The sequence below is a fragment of the Bos indicus x Bos taurus genome, chromosome 2, assembly GCF_003369695.1.
Source record: "Bos indicus x Bos taurus breed Angus x Brahman F1 hybrid chromosome 2, Bos_hybrid_MaternalHap_v2.0, whole genome shotgun sequence".
Lineage (NCBI taxonomy): Eukaryota > Metazoa > Chordata > Mammalia > Artiodactyla > Bovidae > Bos > Bos indicus x Bos taurus.
In genome coordinates, this window is record NC_040077.1 from 132089802 (window position 1) to 132113492 (window position 23691).

The following is a 23691-nucleotide window of genomic DNA, read 5'->3' on the forward strand; positions in this document are numbered from 1 at the left end:
TTAAGGAGTTTCAAATCTAGCTTTATTAACAGATCCCCAAAAATACTAAAATATTTCTATGCTTTATGCTTTCCAATTTTTTCCCACCACCCCAAAATTCTAAGCTAGTAGCAGCAGCAAATCCCCAAGTGCACAACATTCTAACTCCTTCAAGCATGCTCCATTTCACTGCAGTTTTCTAAAGATTTCCTGCCTGGAGAAATTACCAAGTCCCAGGTGGGTGGGATTTTATTCTTACCACAGAGTAGGTGTCATTTCGTGGGAGGCTCTTCCTCTAGCCTCCGAAATCAGAGGCAGAGTTCTGTGCTCCAGTCCTGGGTGGGAGGCGAAACTCCTGGACTGTGAGTACCAGGCGTGAGTTACCTGGCCCCTGCCCCTCTGCATGGTCAGTGGCCGGAGGATGTGGCCAGTGGCGGGGGCCTGACCAAGGCACTGCCCGCCCTGGCTGACCTTTGCAATCAGAGGAGTGGCTAACCAAAATGGCATTAAGAAATGTTGCAAAACATTCCAAAATAGCCTATTCTAGAATGATCTGGGTGGTGTGGGATGCAGTTTGGGACAAGGCAAGCCTTATTCAGAGAAATGATGCTGGTGTTAATCTCCAGGGCTGCGTTATCGCTTTGCTGGAAGTAACATTTCCAACTGCAGGCCTTATCTATGCATAAGATGCACCTGGTTTTGGTTTGTTTTGCTTTTTTGGCAGCACGTGGAATCTCAGTCCCCTGACCAGGGATTGAACCCACGCTCCCTGCATTGGAAGCCTGGAGTCTTATCTGCTGGACCACCAGAGAAGTCCTGACATGCACTTGCTGCTGTGCTTCTGGAAGTCCTGCCTTCTCTGTGTACCTAGCAAGTAGGGGTGCTTATCAGTACTCAGGGCTTCCTGACAGCAGGGCTCTGGGAGGACAAGTGTTCCCCGCTCTGAATGGTGATTTGGCCATAAAGGGGATCCAGATGCGACATGGGAGCCTTGCTGAGCTCACCACACGAGGAAGCTTTGGCAGATTTCCACGTCAGCACTTCAGAGCTGGAAAAACAAGGCTTGGGGGCCTGCCACACAGCTGCAGGCGTCATGCTGATCGACCAGACACTTACTTGGGCACGTGGTCTCAGCACAGGTGCGGCAAAGCGACGCCAAACCCAGGCGCCCTCTCCCTCCAGGGGATTCTAATTCGGAGAACGGGGCACCTGTGTTATCTCCAGGGCGTTTCTGTGCCTGAAGTTGGGAGACCCTGAAACTGGGGGATAAAACAGAATATCCACACCCAGATCAGCCAAGGGGGCCTTTCCTACAAACTTGTGCAGACTTGTGGGTTTTTGTGTCGTTTAAAAACAAACAATACCACCACTGACAAATGCCAAGGATGTCAGATGCTGCTGGCTTTTCTCAGTCTGGGGGAAGTTTTGTGCACAGAGAGCAGCTACCCAAAATTGTAAACCTGGTCAGACTCTGTTAAAAATATTAAGTGGCTCCTGGCTACTCGCTGCTTATGGAAGGGATTTATTTTCCAGCTCTTGGGCTCTCTCGGAAATGTTGATGTGCTGGGGGATCTGTATTAGCAAAAGACCTATTCTTTCCCCTGAAACCACCTCATACGAACGGTAATCCCCAAGAACCCAAGCCACCCAAGCCTGGCAGAGGGGCTGCTCCCCAAACAAGGTCAACTGCCTGCTTCTTAAAGATGCCTGCAAGAAACGCAAATGCCAGTGCAGTACTTCCTCAACCCTGGTTATTTAACAGACCAGAATCCTCTCTGGGAAGTGTTTAATCCTGCATCAAATACAGAAAGGCGAACCACTGGCTTCAAGCGAGTGCAAGTTCATTGTAAAGGCAACCAGGTGCTCCAGGAAGGACCTGAGCAGCAAAGGAGGCCTGGGCACAGCTCTTCAGGGAACAGCCTTGGTCACTTGCCAGTTCACTCCAGCGATGGAGAGAACGGAACAACAGGAAGAGAATCTTCTTAACGCATTTGGTGTGTGTGTAGATTTCATGGCTCCGAAGAAGATGCTTGGAGGGCGGGCATCCCAGGAGCCGCAGGTGCACCAGGTCCATATGGCACTTGGAAGCAAGCTGCTGGGGAGGCTGTGGCACCCATGCACGCGCCTCGCTGAGACACCCAGGACCCCGGTTCGATGGCTGCGGACTCAGGACCAACCTTCCCCCTCTTCCTGGGAGATGCCCAGCACCGACTTGTTGGGGATTCCACAGTCCTGCAGAGACTTGCTGAGGTCAGAGAAACGTCTCCTGGGCACGCCCATCGTTTCAATGCTGCAGTGTCGGTAGGCAGCCTTGTTCTCGTGTTCGGCCACGGCCACGACGGTCTGCAAGGCATCAGCTGGCCGGAAGTGGCGGACGAACCTTCGGCCTGAGGGTGAGCGGATGGCGAGCAGCAGTCTTGGCTCTTGATCTGATGGCTCTTCCAGGTCTCCGGCCCTGGAGGAGGTCTGTCTCTCGGTCCGCACGAGGACTCTCCTCTCTGGGGAACAGGTTTGAGCCTGGGGATCTTTTTCACCCATCTTCATGGTGCAGGCCTCCTCCTGGGAAAGAGCCTGGGCGCTGCTGAGCTGCAGGGAACCGGCCTTCTTAGCGACAGTCTCCAGGGCGCCCTCCTCCAGGGTCCTCCTGTTGATGGAAGGGAGGACTGGGTATTTATTGAGGGAAGAGGACACCCCAAAGGGCGCCTGCTGCAGCAGCTCCGGGATCTCGCCGGGGGCTCCCTGATCTGGGGATCCAGGGGTGCAGGCTCCGGGTTTATGGCTGCTCGGCGACTCGCAGGGAATTGCTGGAGGTAGAGAAGCTGGGGCACGGCCAGAACACCCCTCCATGCCCAGGCGCTTGTGCAGTCTTGGCCGAGTACGTCCCTTGGCGGACTTGGGCCTCGTGACATGCATGTTTAGTGAGTCTGGCTGCCAAGGGAAGCTGTCGGTCGCCGTGCTGCCAACAGGGCTACATTCAGGGGGGGCTATATTCACAGGGGCTTCTGTGGCCATGGCTTCTCAACAGCCCTAAGGAAGCAGGAGAAAAGAGGAGGCCATGGGTTAAATGTTCTGGGACTCTGGACCTGAGCCGTCCCACTCCCCAGGGGCCAGAATAACGACCAGCCACAGTGGGGGCAGGGGGAGGGGTGGTACAGAGCAGCTTCTCTCTAGAAGCTGCAATTCATTCATTCATTCATTCACTCCAGGCATTGGAAGGTATCAGCGAACCCAAGTCCCTGCAACTCAAAATATTACAGTGAGAAGAGACTGGTGGTAAACCCACAGCAAATAGATCTTTTGAAAGAGCAACAACTGCTATGACAAAAATAAAAGTACTGCACCAGAGAGAGCCTGGGCTTCCCTGGTAGCTCAGTGGTGAAGAATCCGCTCGGGATGCAGGAGACTGCCTACGACGCAGGAGCGCTTAGCTGCTCAGTCATGTCTGACTCTCCAACACCATGGACTGTAGCTGGCCAGGCTCCTCTGTCCATGGGATTCTCCAGGCAAGAATACTGGAGTGGGTTGCCATGCCCTCCTCCAGGGGATCTTTCCAACCCAGGGATAGAACCCAGGTCTCCCACATTGCAGGTGGATTCTTGACTAGAAGTCTGAGCCACCAGGGGTTCCCTTTGTTCCAAAGAGGGCAAGGAATCCTGTTCGGTTGCCCAGCCAGGAAACCACGCTCAGCTTCACTTAAGACTTGAAAGCTAGACCCACAAGCGGTGTGCACTCCTTACAGAGGAGGGGCCCAGTCCTCACTGGGGAAGAGCCCCTCTCTGCCACCCCGGTTTTCCCTCCATCCTTTCCTCCCTCTTTTCCCATCTCCTCAGAGCTTCTTTTCATTCAACCTTGTGTGGCTCGGTGCACGTCACTTCATGCAATGACCCTCTGCTGCCCCCAGTCACCAGGCTAGGGGAGGAGAGGAGACCCCATTGCTGGTCCACTCACTGGCCAGAACTCAGGGAGGATTCGGCTTCCAGACCGGGGTCGGCAGTCCCTTTCCATAAATGGCTGGAGAGTAAATATTTTTGGCTCTGTGGGCCACAGTCTGTCGCAGCTACTCATCTCTGCCTGTGTAGTGTGAAAGCCACCATCGACAGTGTGGAAATGAACGGGTGTGGCTTTGCTCCAAGAGAACTGCCTTTATGGACACTGGCATTTGAATTTCGTATCGTTTTCATGTGGCACGGAAGAGTCTTCTCTTTTTCTCAACCATTAAACACGGTTGTTAGCTCGTGCTTAGCTGCTCAGTCGTGTCCGACTCTGTGCAACCCCATGGACTGCAGGCTCGTCGTGCTCCTCTGTCCATGGGGATTCTCCAGGTGAGAGTACTGGAGTAGGCTGCCATGCCCTCCTCCAGGGGATCTTCTCGACCCAGAATAAACTCAGGTCTCCCGTGTTGCAGGCAGATTTTTTACTGTCTGAGCCACCAGGGAAGCCCTGTTAGCTCATGAGCCACACAAAGTGTGGGGACTCTCTCTGGTGGTCCAGTGATTACGAATCCACCTTGCAACGCAGGGGATGTGGGTTTCATCCCTGCTTGGGGAACTAAGATTCCACATGCCATGGAGCAACTAAGCCTGCATGCTGCAACCAGAGTCTGTGCACCGCATCAAAGATCCCACATGATGCAACCGAGACCAGACACAGCTAGATAAGTAAACAAACAAACAAAACAGAAAGGAAGAGTGAAGCCCCAAGGCCATCAAGCCAGCCTGAGAAACAGAACCCAGGTCCGTAATACCCAGTTCTCAAGGACCAAGCTTGGCCTCTCCCCCACCACCGATCACGTTCTGTTTCTTTGGTAGCTGTTGACATTTCTGGTACATTGCTTTCTTCATCTATAGGAGTAGCTGCGTGACCTTGAAAACATTATGTAACTAGCTCTAAACCTTAGTCTCTTTGTCTGCAACAGGAGGACGGTAATATGAGGCAGAGTAGGCAAGGCTGTAAAAACCAGACTTGTAAAGGCTTCGGCTTTCTGCTTTTGGTTTCCTGTTTGTTTAGTGCTTTCAATTATTTAAGGTCTCAAAGTCTTACCAGCTGCCTCAGAGTTCTTCTCCAGGGGGTCCTGCGGTGGGTCCCCTCCCAGTCACCTCTCACTAGCTGGGTGACTCACGGGACGCATGTCTACCCCCTCACTGCTCAGAAATGCCAAAAGGTGGACTCCAACGAGCTACTGCATATGCAACTGTCTCCAAAAAAGTGTTCTCATGTGTCCCTTCTTCTCCCACATTTTATTTATTTATTTGTGGCCACACCACAAGGTGTGTGGGATCCTAGTTCTCTGAGCACAGATCGAACCTGGGCCCTCAGCAGTGAAAGCACATGTCCTAACCGCTGGACCACCAGGGAGTCCTCCCAGTCCCATACTTTAATCATATACTTACTTCTCGCTGACTTACTCCAAGCTGCCTTCATCACACAACCCTGAGTGATTCAACTCAAGCCTCTTAGTTCTGCACCCCAGTATTCCCATTCTGTGCATATTACTATCACTGCCTAATTTGAGGGTGTCTGGCCTTCCTCGCTACTAAAACCACAGCTAAAACAAACACGCAACATTCCTATGTATTCCTGAAGTCCTACTCAGCTCAAAGTCTTCTCTGTCTTAACTGCAAGGCCCTTGTGTGTACTCCACTCTGCTCACAGCCTGAGCCTTTCCACACTCCCAAGTTCCCACTTCGTCTTTCACACTCAATCTGGCTGCTGGGGAGTTTGGGAGCCTTCTCGGCATTAAAAAAAAGAAAAAAAAAATGCCTGCCCAACTCCTTGTTAATTTAATCTATTTTCTGATCAACTGTGAAGAATGTGGGGTTTTTTCCCCTTCAATTTTAAAGCCTTTCGCTTGTAATTAAGCAGCTCTGCAGCTGAACTCAGGGCGGCACAGGAAGGTCAGAACTGCCCAACTGTTCTGCCAAAGAGAAGCTCAACTGGGAAGCGGACTCCCTCTCTCTGCCCACCCTCCCCCACTCAAGGAAGGGCTATTAATTCGCCACAGCTTCTACAGAATTATCACAGACTTGGCTTCTAACTCCCACACATGCCTGGGGAAGGTTTAACTGTCAGTAAGTTTGGTAACTTAGAAACCTCTTCCTTAACAACTTTGATGGGGAAAGTCATGTGTTCTCGCAGGCTCTCTGCTGGATTATTTTTAACAGTAAAACTTGACTGTGTGCATGCACTTTCTATACCTTTTGGTGCTATATAATTATCCATGTTCAGGGGGTGTCATAGTCAAGACACCCTGGTCATAAGATAACATGACTTTGAGCTATCTCAGAGGGAAAAAAATCCTCAATTATGACTAATTCCTCTAAGCCCACTCATGGTTATTTAGAGATTAACACCTCCTTCAGGTAAAAGCGTTCCATCGAACCTGCTTTCATAACCCTCTGCCTCCTCGCGAGTGCAGGGACCATCTGCTACGTGGAGGGAACACCAGCTCTCCCCAGCTTCCCCCGCAGGGAGAGGGGAGGTGGGGGAGACAGGTGTCTGGGGACCTGGGCCAGCGGTGCCTTTAGAGTCTCACCTTGGGTCTCACACTCTACCTGGGAGGCTTCTGCCACAGCCGTCGTCAACCCTGCTCAGCTCAGCTCACCACCTCTGGGCCTGGCACATTCTCAACCACAAAGTGATTTTTGACAGGATCTAGGCGTAGGCTTCCGTCAAGCTGCCAGCTGAATAGGCAAGTGGCCTGTTTACTTAAAACATAATAGCTGTACCCAGAGGCCTGCTAGGAGTCAGAAAACAAACATTGATAACTGTTCCCAAGGAACCGCCAAAGGACAGGTGCCCATTTCTTAGGATTAATTACCAAATCAGCTGGAAAGAAGGAGAATTTTGACTGGAGAAGCTAAAGTCATATTCCTGCTTCCCAAAGGTTCCGACCTCCCCCTAGCAGGTCAAACCACCCTATATCACTCACAACCCAAATCTAAGCCTACGATAAATGCAATAAAATAATAAGCACCCACATACCATCTGCTGGTATATACCAAGAATACATACATTTGTTTTGAATTGGTCTTCTAAAAATGTTTATCAGTTAATACTCTCCCCTGCCAATTCCCACCCCTCCTTGTGAAGATTTCAGGATGAAAACACTCAGAAGAATCAGGAGAGGACAGTTGGCCTGAAAATGAGAACACTTTGGTACCATTCCCAGTTCTGCCGGGGACTAATGATTAGAATACACTGTCCTGTGCAGAGAGCCACGTTCAAAAGGGGGGAGTGGAGAAAGAGGACCACAGGGCCACCAAGTGATCAAAGGTTTGGAAAAGGAATTGGGGATGATTCCAACAGCAGTGAGGAGCAGGGATCAGGGGTTGGTGGAGCGGAAGAGCTCAACTCTTTCCCAAGTACAGGCAGCTCCAGAAGGAAGCTAGCTTGGGCAGCAGGAGCAATGTGGGAGGAGGGGCAAGAAAGAGCCTCTAGAAAGTGCCAGTTGACTTGGGTGAAAGAGCACTGGTCTGGGGGAGGCTCAGAGCGGGTTCCGGCCTCTGCCCGTGTCACAGGACGTCCGCCTGTCCCTCAGTCTGCGTCCGGTCTGTACTGCCCAGCCAGGAGGACATGGCCCAACGGTTTCCAAGGCCCCTCGGCTTCAGCAGAGCCCGGGAACCGTCCCATTCCGGCAACGGTGAGCTCTGGCCAGCTGAGCTGGCTTTGCCCCTGGGGAGTAGCCCCTTCCGTCCTGGAACCCCAGCCTGTCTCCCGGGATTTGCCCCTGGGCCCTGCTCTGGGGAGGCCTTCCCCGGGGTCGGGGGATGGACGAGCCCTCCGGGGCTCGAGTCTGGCCCCTCCAGGCCCCCGGGGAGGCAGAAGACAGCCCCCGGGGCCCGCCCAGCGGCCCAGCCGGCCGCGCTCACCTCCCCGCGCGGCTCCATCTGCTGTAGGCGGCAGGGCCCAGCCCGCGGGTAAACAGCCCGGGTCTCCCGGGCAACCACGCGGCTGGGCGGCCACGTGCTTCCGGTCTGACCGGCCAGAGCGGGTGGGGAGGGGCTGGGTGCGGTAGCGGTAGCGGTGAGGGGGTTGGGACCCGTGCCTGGCCTCCCCTGTCTCCTCTCCTCACGTGGCTTGCCTGGCTGCTCATCTCCTAGGGGGAGAGGGCACCAGGGGAGAGGAGCCCTGGCCTGGGGCTGGGAGCGGCCTCCTGCCTGCCTCAAACCCTTTTTGTGAGAAGTGGCTCAGGCCTTGACCCACCTCAGTGTCCCGGGTTTTCAGATGAAGCTGCTGAACTGGCTGATTCTTGGGAACCCGCGAATCCCAGCCGCTGTTGTAAGGGCATCTGTTTGGGTCTGGTACCCCTTGTCCGCCTGATGTATGTGCCTTATCTCAGTGTCGCCCTGCCAACACCTGCCTCTTGACCTCCTTTCCCCATCAGCCTGCCACTCCCAGGCCACATCCAAAACCCTCCTGTAACTACATCTGCAGCCGGCTGACCCTCCTGACCACTCCTTCAGCTTTGGTTAACTCCAGCCACTTCTACCATGCTTGTCTTCCAAGGCCTTCCAGAGGCCTGTTGATGGCCTTTTCTGCTTTCTCCCCATCACCCTGCGTCTTCCCTACCCTGTCGAATCCCAGCTCCGTTGCCTCAGCTGTTCCCTCGCCAGAGTCCGTGCCCCGTCCTGTGGTCTTTCCATCACTCCCACCAGATGAAATCCCAGCCAGTCCACCCACACCAAGGTCCTGAAGAAATCCTGACAGGCGGTGATGTCATGGACATATGCGGTCTCCAACCTCAACTGGACCCTCAGCCTTAACACAGAAATCCTTCCAGCTCAGTTTTGACTCCTTTCTTCCCACGGGCTGTTTCAAACCTTGTCCTCTCTCCTGGAATCTCTCACCTCTCCCCATTCCTCCGCCTGCTCAGAAGGTAACCTTTCTCCCTCTTCAGAGAGAAAATAGAAGCCGTCAGATGGAAGCTTCCTCAGCTCTCTGCCCTCAGAGCCGCAGACTCGCCTACTTCTGTCTCCTTGCTTTTCTCTCTCCCTCTGGTTCCAGTGAGAGGGGACCCGTCCTCTGATTCTAAGACCAACGGCTGCTCCAGGGCTGCCCTGAAGCCTGCCCCCTGTCCGCGGGTCCCCACCGGTCCGCAGCTTCGCCACACTCCAGCCCTTCGCTTCTGCTGTATCCTTTGCCTGGAACGTTCTTCGCCACTCTCCACAACCCTTCATCCCCTTCCTTTGCCTCATGCCCACCTAGCCTTCAAATCCCAACTTAATAGATGAAAGTGTTCTTCCAAGATGGAACTAAGGGAGCCTCAGAAGGAATCCTCCCTGGACTCTTTAGTCTGCCAGGCCCTGTTCTAGACTCTTGAAATTCCAAAGGAATGACTAGCAACTGTATCATCCGAGGACTTGGTAGCTCAGACAGTAAAGAATCTGTTCGCAATGCAGGTGACCTGGGTTCGATCCCAGAGTTGGGAAGATCCCCTGGAGGAGGGCGTGGCAACCCACTCCAGTATTCTTGCCTGGGGAATTCCATGGACAGAAGAATGTGGTGGGTTACAAGCCACGGGGTCACAAGGAGTCGGATACAACTGAGCAACTAACACTTTCACACAGATTATTAGAAGATATTATTAGGAGACATTCAAGAGCCGTATATCATCAGAAGAAGGAGTTCAGATTCACTGTGCAGCCTGATGGCGATACATTTGCTGCTGTGGCTAGCTCGGATATGTGGACCCAGGACTCTAATGGAGCACGGCCCCGACCCTCCAGCAAGGTGTTCACACTTGGCTGAGAAGACAAGTCGCACAGCCATAAGGAGTTACAAATCAGATCCTTCTCAGCACAGTCTGAGTCAAGGCTGGAAGAGCAGTGCAGGCCGGACGTGATTATGAGCCAAGTGACTGGCAGGGACCGGAAGTTCTCTGGGAGCCTGGGGAAGGTGGGGGGTTGTTTCAGTAGAGGTGTCTCGTCCCATCTCAGAAAAGAAGCACCTGATCTGTGGGAGCAGCTGGAGAGGGGCCTGGGCTGGGTAGGCTTCCTGTGCGGGTCACCCCCTCACCCGCCCTGCACACGCAGGGAGGCATCTAAGGACCCACGAGGGTGCAGAAGGTGGAGGTTTCTGGAGCCGATGGTTCTGCAGCTCTGTGCTGCTGGCTTGCTTCTTGTAAATGATTCTGTCAGAAAATATCTAAGCCAGGCTCTTCAGCCCTTCAACGCCCACCCCAAAAAAGATGAAAGTGGATTCTTCATCAGCTATTTTAATATCACCTAAGGATTATGCAATCCTTTGGAAAATCAAATTGGCTTCTCACCCTGTTTGTGTGTGTGTGAGTGAGTGTGTTTGTGGGTGTGGATGTGTCCCCGTGTGGGCGCACAGGGAAACCGTGCTTATGCCCGGGGTCTGTTTCATCTTTAGCGGCCTGTGCCTTTTGCTCGCAGGGGCCGTGGAATGCACAGCTCTGGTGGGGGAGGCTGCAGGGAAGGGAAGCAGGGGAGGCCGGCCAACCAGTTGCTGTGTCTGCCTGCTTTTTAAAGAGAAGGCTGACTCTGTGCTTTTGTCTCACCTCCTTCTTTGAAGAGGATGTCTTTAAAGGATGAACCCTGCAATGCCGGGTCTCTGGCACACATAACAAAGTGGATTCTCAGTAAACATGGCCACGGATCACTGCCCGGTGGGTTTGCATGTGGACTCACCTCCTTTACAGCCCTGGGTCTCTCTGCTCCCCAGCCCTCTTCCTGGGCTCCAGCCAGCTTGTTCCCCAAATGCACCCTCAGCTTTTTCATCTTCAGGGTCTTCATGCTTGCCTGCCCTGACCCTGGTCCCTTCCTTGAAGTTAATCCAAATTCACTGACCCTTCGAGACTCTTCTTAAAAATCACCACTTTCTTAAAGCCTTTCCTGACCATACCTGCCCCCCCACGCCATCCTGTGCTTTCTCTAATCCCTTTCAGTCCAGTGGAACATGCCAAAGATGGCACCGTGGACTTTACTAGGTCAGCTCCTCTGATCTTCATCACTCTCCTCCTTACCAATGTAGTTGCAAAAAACAATTGAGCCTCAGAGCCCCCCAAGTTAACGATTGGCAGAGCAGTGTTGAACCCCAGTTTGGCTGATTCTGAAGCCCATTGTGTACCCTGCAGCCTCATCTCCCCCCCTGGCATTCCCACCTGGCACTTGCCCTGTACCCGCCTCTTGTGCTGGAAGAGAGGTGGCAGGCGTGACCTCTGGGATCAAGGCTTGAGTCTGAATTCCAGCTCCACCACTTGAGTCTGAATTCCAGCCACCAGCTAGGTGGCTAGCTGGCCACCTTGGGTAAATGCTTTAACTTCTCTGGACCTCAGTTTCACATCCTAGAGTGGAGATGATAAGAATAGGATTGCTGTGAGGCTGAAATGAGATAATGCATGTAAAGGTCTTAGCACAGTGCACAGTGTGTGGCAAGCAGTAAATGCTCGGTGAGGGTTAAGTCCATTGCCCTGTGGTTCTCGTCTCACAGGGCACCTCCCCTTCAGTCGGTTATGAGCTCCCTGTGGGCAGGAAGTTGCCTGTGTCTGTGTCCCCTGCTTTGTGGTAGGTGTGTAGCAAATGGGAATTAGAGTAACGGCAGTGGTCATGTTGATTGCACAAACTGACTTTTCTATGAGAGATCCTGCAAGTTGCCCATTGGTACCCCCACTGAGGGTATGTGGCTTGAAGTGGGAATAGCCTCTCCCAGGGCTGGGCTGAAGGCAGGAGCTTCGGTTCCTTAGCAGCTTGTTCCCAGAGACCAATTGGCCTTTTCGTTTGTTTGTTTTTCAAGTAGAGACTTGTGGATTTTGGTGTCTGTGCCCCCGTGTCCCACTCTGTCTGTCCTCCATCTCATTAGACATGTCTATTGAGATCACAGATAGCCTTGAAGCAGAAGGTCCACTGGGTGGGTCTTCTGGTAAAGAGGCCAAGAGACTGGCACAGTCAGTCGTGCCTCCCGATGAATCAGCTTCCTGAGGGCACTGCAAGAGAAGTTTCTAGAGAATGAAATTTGCCCCTTGAAGCACTGCTGCTGTTTTTTTTTTAATATTATTTCTGCCATATGGTTGGAAAATATCCAAAAATATATCGCCTGCTTCTCAGTGTCCTTCAGCAAAGCATACCAGACATGGTAACTCACCTTGGCTACTGTTGACCAAGTGCTTTTACCATCGGGAGCTTGCTGAGTCTTGCCGGCAGTCCATGGGGGGCCAGATTATTGTCTCCGCCCCACAGATGAAGACGCCAAGGCTCGGGGAGCTTCAGTGGCTCTGCCAAGAAGTGGCCGACTCTGCACAATGCAACGTCTTCCTGGGGCTTGGAAGACATTAACTACACCCCAGGTGAGACACTGTTGACGTGACTGCAGCCATCTGCCCCGCGCTCACAGCCCCAGGTTCACGGGCTCGGTCAGTTATCCTTTTAATCACTCCTCTCTCTCCCTTGCCTCCTGCTAAGAGCAGCCACTGCTTGTCATGCCTGTCCTACTTCTGGGTCTGAGAAAAAGAGGCTGATTCTCTTGCTAGAATTTTGTCTGCCGTAAGAGCCTTGTGCCGTGTGCTTGGATGCTCAGGGTTGTCAGTTTTGTTTTCTCAGCTGTGTTTTGGATACTTAGAGGGCTTGGCTCAGTGACCCACGGGTGAGCAAGAGAACTGCTAAGGGGGTTCGGGGTGCTGAGATTGGAGTCAGACACACCTGGGGACTTCCCTGATGGTCAGATGCAGGGGCCATGGGGTCGATCCCTGGCTGGGGAACTAAGAGCCCATGAGCCTCGTGATGTGGCAAACAAAACCAAAACAAAGTAGACTCAGACACACCTGGATTAAGCCCTGGCTCTGTCAGTTTGCAGGGCAACACACCTAACCTCTGCCAGTCTCCATCCCATTGTCCGTGAACTGCGGTTGATCATGTGTGCCAGGCTTGGCCTCATTCTGGTCCTCCATGGTTGTAGCTTTGCTTTTATTTATGAGACTTGAAGCATGGTAGGACTCAGACCATTCATTCATTCGATCCAATATTGATTACTGCACATCTCTCCACGTCTAGTTTTCTTTATCAGAAAAACAAAGAGAATGACAGTACTTATCTAGCTGAGGACTAGATACGAGTACTTAATGTTTAAATACATGTGAAGTGCTCAGAATTGTGCCACGTAGAAAGTCAACGTGATACACGTGAGCCGTATTTTTAGTGCTAGTCAGTGCCCGGCACAGGGCTAGCTGGACTCCAGGTGAACAGCATAATGGTGACCCTTACGGACCTTGCAGGCTCCTTCCTCCTTCTGTTCTCCATGGGGAGAAAAAACCGAGCAATGTTTTATCACTGCCCACGGAAGATGAATTGATGGGTTTGAGAGAGTCGCTCTTAGGGACCCGCCTACTTGCTCTGTCTCCCCCTTCATCAAGTCTCTGTGCCTCTGATCCTGTGCCCTTGGCTTTGCTTCAAATCCCCCGTAAATGATTAGTCAAAGGGAGAGGACCACGTCTGTCTTGCCTAAGTTGTAGCTGTGGAGGTCAGTGTCTGTGGAAAAGCTCTGTAGCCTCCAGAAGGCCTCACGGACAAGAGGTCTAGGCAGGGGCGCCAAGCGAGGGGGAAGGAACATGGATTTGGAGTTGGGACCATGGGCTTGTCCTGCACGCCACCCCCACCCCCAACTTGGTAAGCCGCGTGGATCTGTTTCAGGTCATGTCTCCTCTCTGAGTTGGTTTCTCAACTCTCAAGTGAAGAAATGATAGGTCCTACCTGGAAGGGTTGCAGTGAGGAGTAAATAGATGCAGAAAACAAATTTGAGGTCATTCACTTCAGTTCAGTTCAGTCACTCAGTCGTGTCTGACTCTTTGCGACCCCATGAATCACAGCACGCCAGGCCTCCCTGTCCATCACCAACTCCCAGAGTTCACTCAGACTCACGTCCATCGAGTCAGTGATGCCATCCAGCCATCTCATCCTCTGTTGTCCCCTTCTCCTCCTGACCCCAATCCCTCCCAGCATCAGAGTCTTTTCCAATGAGTCAACTCTTCACATGAGGTGGCCAAAGTACTGGAGTTTCAGCTTCAGCATCATTCCTTCCAAAGAAATCTCAGGGCTGATCTCCTTCAGAATGGACTGGTTGCATCTCCTTGCAGTCCAAGGGACTCTCAAGAGTCTTCTCCAACACCACAGTTCAAAAGCATCAATTCTTCGGTGCTCAGCCTTCCTCACAGTCCAACTCTCACATCCATACATGACCACAGGAAAAACCATAGCCTTGACTAGATGAACCTTTACTGGCAAAGTAATGTCTCTGCTTTTCAATATGCTATCTAGGTTGGTCATAACTTTCCTTCCAAGGAGTAAGCGTCTTTTAATTTCATGGCTGCAGTCACCACCTGTAGTGATTTTGGAGCCCAGAAAAATAAAGTCTGACACTATTTCCACTGTTTCCCCATCTATTTCCCATGAAGTGATGGGACCAGATGCCATGATCTTCGTTTTCTGAATGTTGAGCTTTAAGCCAACTTTTTCACTCTCCTCTTTCACTTTCATCAAGAGGCTTTTTAGTTCCTCTTCACTTTCTGCCATAAGGTGTCATCTGCATATCTGAGGTTATTGATACTTCTCCCGGCAATGTTGATTCCAGCTTGTGTTTCTTCCAGTCCAGCGTTTCTCATGATGTACTCTGCATATAAGTTAAATAAACAGGGTGACAATATACAGCCTTGATGAACTCCTTTTCCTATTTGGAACCAGTCTGTTGTTCCATGTCCAGTTCTAACTGTTGCTTCCTGACCTGCATACAAATTTCTCAAGAGGCAGATCAGGTGGTCTGGTATTCTCATCTCTTTCAGAATTTTCCACAGTTTATTGTGATCCACACAGTCAAAGTCTTTGGCATAGTCAATAAAGCATAAATAGATGTTTTTCTGGAACTCTCTTGCTTTTTCCATGATCCAGCGGATGTTGGCAATTTGATCTCTGGTTCCTCTGCCTTTTCTAAAACCAGCTTGAACATCAGGAAGTTCACGGTTCACATATTGCTAAAGCCTGGCTTGGAGAATTTTGAGCCTTACTTTACTAGCGTGTGAGATGAGTGCAATTGTGCGGTAGTTTGAGCGTTCTTTGGCATTGCCTTTCTTTGGGATCAGAATGAAAACTGACCTTTTCCAGTCCTGTGGCCACTGCTGAGTTTTCCAAATTTGCTGGCATATTGAGTGCAGCACTTTCACAGCATCATCTTTCAGGATTTGGAATAGCTCAACTGGAACATTCAAGGCCCCCCTAAAGCCTCCTTCCTTTTGGAGTTGAGTCCAGGGCTCCTTTCTCTGAGGTCAAAGGCATTTATTTACTCAGCCACTAGAGGGCACACACATCACTCTCCTAGACTGGCCTCCCTGGACCCAGGCTCAGGTGGAGGGGTGCAGCCCCGGGAGGCTCCCTGGAGACAACACCTGTGCAAAAGTGGATGCCACAGAGTTGGGGAGCAGGAGAAGCTGACACCTGGAGGCAGCTGCTGAGGCCACAGGTGGTCCCCCAGGGCGCTCAGGGCCTGGGCTGTCCTTTGGAGATGTCCGGAAGGAGACAATAGGGCCGCCCTTTATTTATTTTTTTATTGAAGTATAGTTGACATACAGTATCATGTTAATTTCAGGAGTATACCGTAGTGGCTGATGAAACACGCTGTGCAATGGTGACCATGATAAGTCTGTTAACCATCTGTCACCACACAAAATTATCACAGTAGTATTAACTATAGTCCTTATGCTGTGTATTACATCCCCGTGACATTTGATAACTGGAAATCCATGTCTCTTAATGCCCTCACCTCTTCGCCCAACCCTCCACCTCCCTTCCCTGTGGAAACCACCTGTTTGTTCTCTGTATCTGTGACTCTGTTTCTGTTTTATTTGCTCATTTGTTTTGTTTTTCAGATACCACATTTGGTGGAATCATATGGTATTTGTCTTCGTCTGTATGACATTTCACTTGGCCTAATGTCCTCTAGGCCCATCCATGTTGTTGCAAATGGCAAACAATTTAGTTCATTCTGGAGAAGGAAATGGCACCCCACTCCAGTATTCTCTCTTGGAAAACCCTATGGACAGAGGAGCCTGGAGGGCCTCAGTCCATAGGGTTGCAAAGAGTTGGACGTGACTTAGCAACTGAACAACAATATTTCATTACATATACATGTTAAGGAATGCTTAGGTTGCTTCATATCTTGGCTATAGTGAATAATGCTGCACTGATTATAAAGGTCATATGTGTTTCTGTTTTCTTTGGATAACTACGCAGAAGTGGAATAGTTGGATTGTATGGTAGTGATGCAAGGAAACCCAACCAGTCTATCCTAGAGGAAATCAGTCCTGAATATTGATTGGAAGGACTGATGCTGAAGCTGTAACTCCAGTACTTTGGCCACCTGATGTGAAGAACTGACTCATTGGAAAAGACCCTGATGGTGGGAAAGATTGAAGGCGGGAGGAAAAGGGGACGACAGAGGATGAGATGGTTGGATGGCATCAGCGACTCAATGGACATGAGTTTGAGTAAACTCCGGGAGTCCGTGATGGACAGGGAAGCTTGGCGTGCTGCAGTCCATAGGTTCACAAAGAGTCAGACACGACTGAGACTGAATCTCATTTGAGATTCAGATTGAGATTGATTGAGATTGAGAAACGACTGAACTGACCTGAACTGATGATGGTAGTTCTGTTTTTAACATTCTGAGAAACCTCCGCATGGCTAGGCTACACCGATTTACATTCCCACAAGCAGTGCCCAAGAATCCCCTTTTCTCCACATCCTGGGGACTTGGCCCTTTAAATCATCTCCTCCAGGGGCTACTCCTCCCATCATGGTCGGGCAGGGTCACAACCTTGGAGCAGACAGAGGCAATTCCCAGTGAGTGAGTGAGAGCGTCAGGAGCAGCTGATAGCCCATCCCTAAAGAGGGGGCCTGCCAGAGACTGTGCCAAGCATTCCGGAAGCAATGGAGAGCCAAGCAGACTCTCTTCCCGTGGGGTGCTTTTGATCCAGATATGGTCTGTATTTACCTATTTGGTCTCCAACCAGCTTGGAGGCCCTCCTGGGGCCACAATCTTGTCTCCTTAGAAGAAGGCATGTGTGTGCTAAGTTGCTTCAGTCATGTCCGACTCTTTGAGACCCCATGGACTGTAGCCCTCCAGGCTCCTCTGTCCATGGGGCTCTCCAGGCAAGAATACTGGAGTGGGTTGCCATTTCCTCCTCCAGGGGATCTTCCTGACCCCGGGATCAAAACCAGGCCTCCTACATTGTGGCTCTTTACCGCTGAGCCACCAGGGAATAGTTGATGCTTATTAAGAGCCTGTACTATCTCATTACCAGAAATGTACCCAGGTCCCTTTCTTCTTCTCACCAAAGTGTCATCACTCGCTCTTTTGAAACATATGAGTCGCTTCATCATGGGCTAAACCATCACACAGTTATTTTTTTTTTCACACTCAAAAGAAACGAAGTCAGCCTGTAAGATGGAACCTAATTTAAAAACATCCCTTGCAGCATCTGAGATGAAGGCTGGCTGGGACCAGGCCCGGTCAGGGCCCAGCCTCTCAACATCTACCCGAATCTTGCCAGTAAGGGCAAAAGTAACAAATTCTCCCAGGATGCTCGAGCAGGACGCTTGTTTGAAATTTTCTGGGAAACTTTGCCACAGGACTCTATGTGAGGACATGGGACCTTGGGCCCACATTCTTCTCTGCCATCCTGGGAGAAGTGTGCCAGCTATGGCTACCATTACCGTTGCTAATGACCTTCCCAGGCGGCTCAGAGGTGAAGAATCTGCCTGCCAATGCACGAGATGCAGGTTCGATCCCGAAGTCTGGGAGACCCACCCTGGGAGCGGGGATGGCAACCCACTCTGGTATTCTAACCAGGAAAATCCCGTGGACAGAGGAGACTGGCAGGCTACAGTCCATGCAGTTGCTAAGAGTCACGCATGACTGAGCAGGTACGCATGCACCATTGCTAATGGTAACAAGAGGGTGTGGTCACCTGGAACAGCATTTTATGGTGCCAATCTGTTTCACTTGCCTTATTTAGTTGATCTCCACAAGTCTGTGCAGTAGGGGGCTGTGTGAGCAGGAGGAAGTTGTCCAAACTCACTGGGCCTCAGTTTCTCCATCTCGAAACTGATAATGGAGTCTCTCAGGTTATTGCGAGGATTAAATGATGGAACACACGTGAAGCCCTTAAGGAAGATAGCACCTGGCATCTACTAATTTCTTTTTATTTCTTCTTTACAAAGAATTTACTGTATTAGGAATAATAGATGTGACAGTGATCTGCTGAGTGTTTTCTCTTTTTCATTGAACTGTAATTCATTACAGTGCTGCCTCAGTTCCAGGTGACAGCAGAGTGACTCGTGTATGTGTTGGTCGCTCAGGCATGTACGGCTCTGTGCGACCCCGTGGACTGCAGCCCTCCAGGCTCCTCTGTCCATGGGATTCTCCAGGCAAGAATCCTGGAGTGGATAGCCATTCCCTTCTCTGGGGCATCTTCCCGACCCAGGGATCGAACCTGGGTCTCCTGCACTGCAGGCAGACGCTTTACCGTCTGAGCCGCCAGGGAAGCCCCGTCTAGTTATGCATATATCTATTCGTTTTCAGCTTCTTCCCCCACGTAGGTCATTACAGTGCTGAGTAGAGCGCCCTGTGCCGTGTAGAAGGTCCTTGTTGGTTGTCTGTTTTATTTACAATAGTGTGCGTCTGTTAATCCCAAGCTCCTGATTCATCCATCCACCCCGCACTTCCCTCTTTGGCAGTCATTACTGTGTTTCCTATGACTGTGAGGCTATTTCTGTTTTGCAAATAAGTTCATTTGTATACTTTTTTAAGATTCCAACTAATTTCTTCATAAATGTTTGAAATGACTGATAGGCAATTTTAGTCTCTTTAGGAGAGGAAACTGGGATTCAGAGGGGCTACGTTTATTGGATAAGTTTCCTGGTCATCAAGGAAGGAAAACCCAGGAGGACTGCCCTGTAAATGGGGCCAGACTTTCCCACACTGGATTTCCATCACGAGCCGTATGGCATTGCTTGTCAACTTGGCACCTCAGGAAATATTGACTCTTCAAAAGAAAACTGAAAAAGGATGAAGGCTTAGTGTTGCCAAAGAAAGAAATTAAAAAAAAAAAAAAAAAAACTTGGACTTTTCAAACAACTGAACCATTCTTATCTTTATACTTAGGTCTAAATACCCAAAGGGGTATCGTATTCAGAGGTGATTAGGTTTGGAAAAGTCTGTCTGCTCGGAGCCCCCACTGAGGGTCTTTGAGGACCTGCACCGGACTTGTGGGTTTCACCACCACGTGGCACCCTGCATTTTGGTCATTTTCTCCCCAAATAGGACTTCATCGGGCAGAGCCCTCGGCAACAGAGGAAGGTGTGGTCGTGGCGCCTCGGGCCGCCTGAGCTCCTCAGGAATGAAGGTCTTCGGGGTTCTCGTGGTCTTTGCCTCCTGCCGTAAGTAGTCGCAGCGGGGTGAGCTCCCAGGTGTCACCCACTGTCTGTCTGTGTCTGTGTCTGGGGCGACCCCTTCTCAGGTGGCGTCAGGTGAGTGGAGTTAAACGTCGCCCAAAGGGGAATCTGGAGTGAAGTGGGCCCCCACCGAAGTCCTCCTGCTTCTGCGTCTCCTGCAAAAAGCATTCAGCCCAGTGCTGGGATCTCACAGAACATTTAGAAAATCAAAGGTTTTGCTAAGAAAGAGGGCATCTGAGCACTGTTGTACCACACACATACCTTTCAGGAGTCTTTGGATGCTAGTTGCCTTTATGTACTTGTTTTTAAATTAACTTTTATTGGCGTAGAGTTGATTTACAGTGCTGTGTTAGTTTCCCTGCAGAGCACAGTTACACGTGTGTACACATGTCCCCTCTTGTATAGATTCTTTTCCCATACGGGTCGTTACTGAGTATTGAGTAGAGTGCTGTATGGTAGGTTCTTATTAGTTATGTGTTTTATATGCAGTCGTATGTATGTGTTAGTTCCAGTCTCCCAATTTACCCCTCTCCTCTTGCCTCCTTGGTAACCCTAGTTTGTTTTCTGCATCTTAAGTTGCCTTCATTTAAAGTCCTATGGATTCCAGAACAAAAGCGTGGATATACATCTAGCTAGTTTCAGTTCAGTTCAGTCACTCAGTCGTGTCCAACTCTTTGCGACCCCGTGAATCGCAGCACACCAGGCCTCCCTGTCCATCACCAACTCCCGGAGTTCACTCAGACTCACATCCATCGAGTCAGTGATGCCATCCAGCCATCTCATCCTCTGTCGTCCCCTTCTCCTCTTGCCCCCAAATCCCTCCCAGCATCAGAGTCTTTTCCAATGAGTCAACTCTTCACATGAGGTGGCCAAAGTACTGGAGTTTCAGCTTTAGCATCATTCCTTCCAAAGAACACCCAGGGCTGATCTTTAGAATGGACTGGTTGGATCTCCTTGCAGTCCAAGGGACTCTCAAGAGTCTTCTCCAACACCATAGGAATGATTAATTCTCCTCAGAAAGGCATTCTTATGGTGACTTATGGAATAATGGGTAATTATAAGTCATTGCTTTCAGGAGATTGGATTACAGATCTCTGCAAAGTGAAAGAGAACTTACTGGGAAGCAGTGTTGGGTTTGCTGGAAAACCCTCTGACTTGTTGCTTTGATTAGATGAGTGGAGATTTGCCCAAATCCATTTCTCTATCCGTTTCAGCTGTGAAACAATCACTTTTGGGTTCCCAAGTCAAAATGTCAAAAACGGGGTCCCTGGTTCACTTAGTCAGTGGTGGAAGTCAGTTTTCAAGATCATGATGTTAGAGGCAGGGGGTCTGTGTGCAGGCAGGACCACTGCTGCACACCGCCCCCTGCCCCCTGCTCCGTGTACCCCAAGAGCGGAGTCTCAGTATGGTCCTACCCTCTCTCCAGGTACTGCTCCGGCAGCAGAGACCGCCCCCGGGCTTGGGCCCCCTCCGCAGTGTGTGGGACCACAAGGCATCCAAAGTCACAGGAAGAGATGGGAGGGCTCCTGGGAAAATCTCCCTAAACCTCCCATTTTGGGTTTTCTTCTTCATGTTTTTATTTTATTTTTATTGTAAAACTAAGATTCACTCGTAATTAAAATGTAAAGTACATTAGGGTGGAGTAACAAGATAAAATCCCTTCTCATCTTTCACAGACCCTTATGCGTTTCAATGTGAACAGTCTTCAGAGTTTGATAAACATCCTTTCAGGCCCTGGGCTTCCCGGGTCGTGCAGTGGTAAAGAGTCCACCTGCCAGTGAAGGAAACGAAAGAGGCAAAGCTTTGATCCCTGAGTCTGGAAAATCCCCTGGAGTGGGAGACGTGGGTTTGATCTCTGGGTCAGGAAGATCCCCTGGAGGAGGAAATGGCAACCCACTCCAGTATTCGTACCTGGAGATCCCATGGACAGAGGAGCCTGGCGGGCTACAGTCCATGGGGTCACAAAGAGTCAGACACGACTGAGAGACTGACATACACTCAGGCCTTTGCATACATATGTTGCCAACATTTCAATAGAAAAGTAATACAGGCTTGTTGTTAAAAAAAAAAAATATATATATATATATCAATCAGGCAGCATAAAAGTAGTTAAGATAAATGTTGCCTGTTTTTTTCTCCACCTACTTCCGAGTCCCACTGCCTAGTGATATTGCTATTAAAAGTAGCATGTTTTCAAGACATCATTTAGTTATTATCTCCCTGTCAGTAGGCATGTGGGTAGTCTCCAATTTTTTGATATCACAAATAATGCTGCAGCAAACATTCCTCTCTGTCTCTCTCTCTCTCTCTCTCTCTATATATATATGTATATATACTCCTCATTTTCTTAAGCACTTTGTAGAAGTAAAAATTACTGAGTTTGTGTGTGTGTGTGTGTGTGTATGTTTATGCTCATTCACGTCCGACTCTTTGTGATCCCATGGACTGTGGGCCACCAGGCTCTTCTGCCCGTGGAATTTTCCAGGCAAGAATACTGCAGTGGGTTGCCATTTCCTCCTCCAGGGGATCTTCTCTACCCGAGGATCAAACCTGCATCTCTTGCACCTCCTGCACTGGCAGGGGGATTCTTTACTACTGGGCCACCTGTATTTGCTGGCATTTCTGGCTTTGAACCTTTCTTGTTAATGATTAACATCATTCTGCACGGGATGGTGGTCTTTCACTGTGGGAAGAAGACTGTAGTTGACAGCATTGTCCTGAACATCCTGGAAACTGGCTTCTCCTCCTGGGTTAGCAAGAAACTAGCTGTGTGATGTGGCCGACTGACCCTCTCTCGTCCCCATTAAAGGGGCTGGTGTCCAGTTTAGGGGGCTCTGGCTAGGGGATGTGAAAGCAATCTTTCTCATCACGTCTTCCCTTCTTCCTTATTTGCTTCTTGTCAGTTATGGCCCCCACGCACAGCAGCTTCTGGCAGTTTCAAAGGATGGTCAAGCACATCACAGGGCGGAGCGCCTTCTTCTCATATTACGGATATGGCTGCTACTGCGGGCTTGGGGGCAAGGGGACCCCCGTGGATAACACTGACAGGTGGGTGCAGAGGCTCTGAGGCTTTCTGTCATTTGATTCGCATCGAAATCCTTTCTTGAAGACAGAGAGGATGTTCAGACTTGCAAATTGCAAGGAGCAAACTGATTCGGGTGAGCCTGAGCAGAAGGACAAAACTGAATGGGAGTGGGAGGGAGGTCTCGCGGAGCCCAGGGCTGGGGCTGGCTTCCTGTGGTCTGGGGCCTGCAGGAGGTTCACTGCTCTGCTGTCACCATCTTGAAATGCTGGACGGTGTTTGAATAAGGGACCCTCTCGTTTTCATGTTGCACCAGGCTTTGCAGATCGTATGGTCAGCCCTGCCCAGAGCTCTAGAAAAATGTGGGCAACCCAGAGCTCTCAGTCTTCAGGGCAAATGCCGTCTTTTCTTGGGCCCTCACGTTTTAGGATTATCAGTGCAGTAGGACTGACCCGCTGTCTCCCATCCTGATTCCATTCTGCAGGAAGGAGAGAGAATCTGAGTGGCCCAGTTTGGAGAAGTTGTCCATCTGGGTGAGGACATGTGGCACAGACCCGGCTGCCAGGCCTACTTCTCAGGATGGGGAGGGGGGGGTGTGAGTTCCCATAAAAGGTGGAGGTTGGTGTTATCTGGGGAGGGAACAGGGAAGTAGAAAACAGGACGGTCTGTGCATCTTTTTATTTAAAGAAATGAGAAGCAAAATGTTCCTGGCCATGTTCACCGTAATGTGGATGAATATAGCCCCACAGTAGGGCTTGAATATCACCCCTGGAGCTCGAGTGCTCTGGGCTGGGCTCATGAGACCACAGATTGTTCTAGCCAGGAAGACCCCAGAGCCCTGGAGGGAGTCCAACACTGACGAAATGCCCGGCACGCGCTGAGCCCTGGGACTGGTGGTCTGCACGCAGGGCCTGGTTGACTCCTCCTAGCGCATGGTCGAGGCCAGACCACCATCTCCATTTTACAGGGGACAGTGGTGAGGGGCCCACTGAACAAAGCCACAGAGCCGGAAGACCTTCAGCCCCTTGAGTGGCGGAGTCAGGATTTGCACCAGAGTTTTCTTGTTTCAACGTCCAGGCCCCTTAATGCTCTGTGCGTCCCCTTCCAAGTCCTAAGGCTGATGAGCATTCCAACACCGTTAGCCAAAGATGACAACCAGGAGCCCACGCGTAGATGCACATGGTGACGGAGGAACACTGAGCGTCCAGCCCAGCGGATCGGCCAGTCCCCGTCTCT

At 50.7% G+C, this 23691-nt stretch overlaps 2 protein-coding genes across 6 annotated transcripts in view; one reads left to right on the forward strand and one right to left on the reverse strand.

Annotated features, from left to right (window-relative positions):
- On the reverse strand, window positions 1-7929 carry UBXN10 (UBX domain protein 10). Of its 3 annotated transcripts, none has more exons than XM_027521666.1 (2): window positions 7848-7929; window positions 1-3006 (listed from the first exon to the last, which is right to left on the reverse strand). In XM_027521666.1, the coding sequence occupies exon 2, from the start codon at window positions 2989-2991 to the stop codon at window positions 2146-2148; it is 846 nt and encodes a 281-aa protein (XP_027377467.1). In that variant the 5' UTR covers window positions 2992-3006; window positions 7848-7929; the 3' UTR covers window positions 1-2145. The 3 variants fall into 3 exon arrangements, with proteins under 3 accessions (XP_027377467.1, XP_027377460.1, XP_027377474.1); XM_027521659.1 differs by lacking the exon at window positions 7848-7929 and adding an exon at window positions 6512-6954; XM_027521673.1 differs by lacking the exon at window positions 7848-7929 and adding an exon at window positions 6531-6666.
- The window catches only part of PLA2G2C (phospholipase A2 group IIC), a 27906-nt gene continuing 11310 nt past the window's right edge, over window positions 7096-23691 (forward strand). The window contains exons 1-3 of one of the 3 annotated variants that reach the window (XM_027521681.1): window positions 7096-7251; window positions 7497-7618; window positions 22337-22481. In XM_027521681.1, coding sequence (XP_027377482.1) covers window positions 7121-7251; window positions 7497-7618; window positions 22337-22481 — 398 coding nt within the window. In that variant the 5' untranslated portion in view covers window positions 7096-7120. Of the gene's footprint in view, window positions 7252-7496; window positions 7619-11959; window positions 12284-19302; window positions 19419-22336; window positions 22482-23691 lie in introns of those variants that run through there. The other 2 variants (XM_027521688.1, XM_027521692.1) reach the window with 2 other exon arrangements.

Bases quoted from the DNA above. Each gene is read 5' to 3' on its own strand.
- UBXN10 (XM_027521666.1), bottom strand. From the start codon at position 2,991: ATGGCCACAGAAGCCCCTGTGAATATAGCCCCCCCTGAATGTAGCCCT.